Source organism: Penaeus monodon, chromosome 15, assembly GCF_015228065.2.
Source record: "Penaeus monodon isolate SGIC_2016 chromosome 15, NSTDA_Pmon_1, whole genome shotgun sequence".
In the NCBI taxonomy this organism is placed as follows: Eukaryota; Metazoa; Arthropoda; class Malacostraca; order Decapoda; family Penaeidae; genus Penaeus; species Penaeus monodon.
In genome coordinates, this window is record NC_051400.1 from 39,723,793 (window position 1) to 39,725,765 (window position 1,973).

The following is a 1,973-nucleotide window of genomic DNA, read 5'->3' on the forward strand; positions in this document are numbered from 1 at the left end:
GTTTTGAAAACCAGAGTACATAATTTAAATCCTTAGAAGTATACTTAGCATTAACATTCCAGAAGCCTTCTTATTTACATGAATGAACTGGAATTAGCATGAACTTCAGAATAGCAATAAGTGTGTGTTACTGGTGAAAATCCAGTTCATGTAGAATGTATATGTAGTATATGTAGTTTCCTTGAATAATGAATGCCTTTCTCATATTCATTTTACAGTTGATGAGTGTAGACAGGGATTCCTGTCCACAGGGCTTTAGTTCAGTTCCTCCACCTCCTCCATCACCTGTCGCTAACCCCACTCATCCTTGTTCTAGCTTAGCAGCTTGCATGCCATCTCATAGTGATTTATTTACACTGTCTCCACTTCCGGAGGGAGATGAGGTATCAGGCAGTGCCTCTCCCCACAGGGGGATTTGTTCCTCCCCACCTCCCTTGCCTATTGCACCCCCAGAATGTGGTGTCCCTAGTCTGACACCAATTCCTGAGGGTGAAGAAATGGCAACGCCTTCAACTACCATCTCAGAAAAGAGCACCCCAACTTCTGATGTTGTTACCCCTTCTCCCTCCTCCCCTCTTGCCAAAATCTCTGCTTGTACATCAGCAAATTCTGTATCCCCAGAGAGTGTTCCTTGCACTGATTCTCCCCGCATAATATCCCCAGAATTGACAGTTACACCTTCCCAGGACATTGCTCCCAGTCCTATATCATCATCTTCTGCCCCCACAGTACATGTTAACACTGATGAAGCTGTAGATCAGGCTGCCTCAACCCTCTCAAGTGTTAGTGATCCTATTTACACAAGTTACAGTTCTGTAACTTCCACAACATATAGTTTAGTAGATCCTAATTTACAGACTGATGTAAATATTCAGCAGCCTTCTCAGTCCTCTCCTTCAGTAGATGAGAAAGAAGGGGCAGAAGTTTTACAGCATTCTGAGAATGTATCATGTGATTCTGTTATTGCAAATGATACTTTTGAATCTGTGCTTGAAGCTTCTCCTTCATCTGAACCCTGTTGTTCATCACCTCAGCCATCAGCAAATTCAACTATTTCTCATGCACAGCCAGATGCAGAACCATCACCATCATCACCAAATTCTTATTTGAACGCTTCAAGCTTGTTAGATCCTCCTGAGAAACCCACAGCACCTGACACCCAGCACATTACTGAGCCTGTGAATTTAGACTCCCAAACAGTTTCAAGTGCACCTACAGTTTCAGCATTGCAAAGTGAGATGAAGTCTGAAAAGAGCTCTAAGGAAAAAACTGTTAGATTTAATATAGATGATGAGTGCAAATTGTGTGATGAGAGTATCAGTGATAGCTCTGATTCAGATGCATCCATTGACAGTAAAGAAACTGTAGACACTGTAGTCACAGACACACAAATGAAATGTGAGGAAGAGCATGTAGAAAACCATACAAATATCACCTCTTCTACCCTATCTCCTTCCCAGGCCCAGACTGAGTCAACGTCCTCAGAATCGGATATAGAAATCAAGGTTGCCACAAATGTCCCTGTAACCTCTGCTAACATCCCCACGACCCCTCAATCCATTATGGACACTAAAGAACTGGAGACCATGGAAACAAGTTCTCAAAGTCCTGATGAAACTTTTGAAGCCCTTCCCATTTCCTCTAAAGATATTGTTGACAGTGTGGAAACAAAAGCAGAAGTGCTTGAAACCCATGTCATTGAGCCAAATACTACTATTGCTAAAGTTCTTCCAACTCAAACCCAAATGGAAGTTGAAGCAGAAAATAATGTGCAACCTGAATCTAGCCAGCAGTACACAGATCTCTTGGAGTCCCACTACAGTACTCTGGACTACAGTAGCGACTCAGTTGCTTCAACTGGCTCACATCCTGACCCGTATAAGGTGAACACCCAGGGACTGATAGGCACAAGAGGAAACAGTAGAATACCAAAAAATAATTCTTCCTAGTTTATTTCAAGAGGGTCTTGTATG

General features: G+C 42.5%; 2 protein-coding genes across 2 annotated transcripts in view; both read left to right on the forward strand.

Annotated features, from left to right (window-relative positions):
• Positions 1-1,949, forward strand: part of LOC119582365 (flocculation protein FLO11-like) — a 2,422-nt gene extending 473 nt beyond the window's left edge. The window contains exon 2 of the mRNA XM_037930579.1: positions 219-1,949. Within this exon, the coding sequence (XP_037786507.1) occupies positions 219-1,949 (1,731 nt within the window). The remainder of the gene's footprint in view (positions 1-218) is intronic.
• Positions 1,874-1,973, forward strand: part of LOC119582036 (LIM domain only protein 7-like) — a gene marked incomplete in the record, with an annotated part of 3,171 nt that continues 3,071 nt past the window's right edge. Inside the window, 1 exon segment of the mRNA XM_037930276.1 lies at positions 1,874-1,973.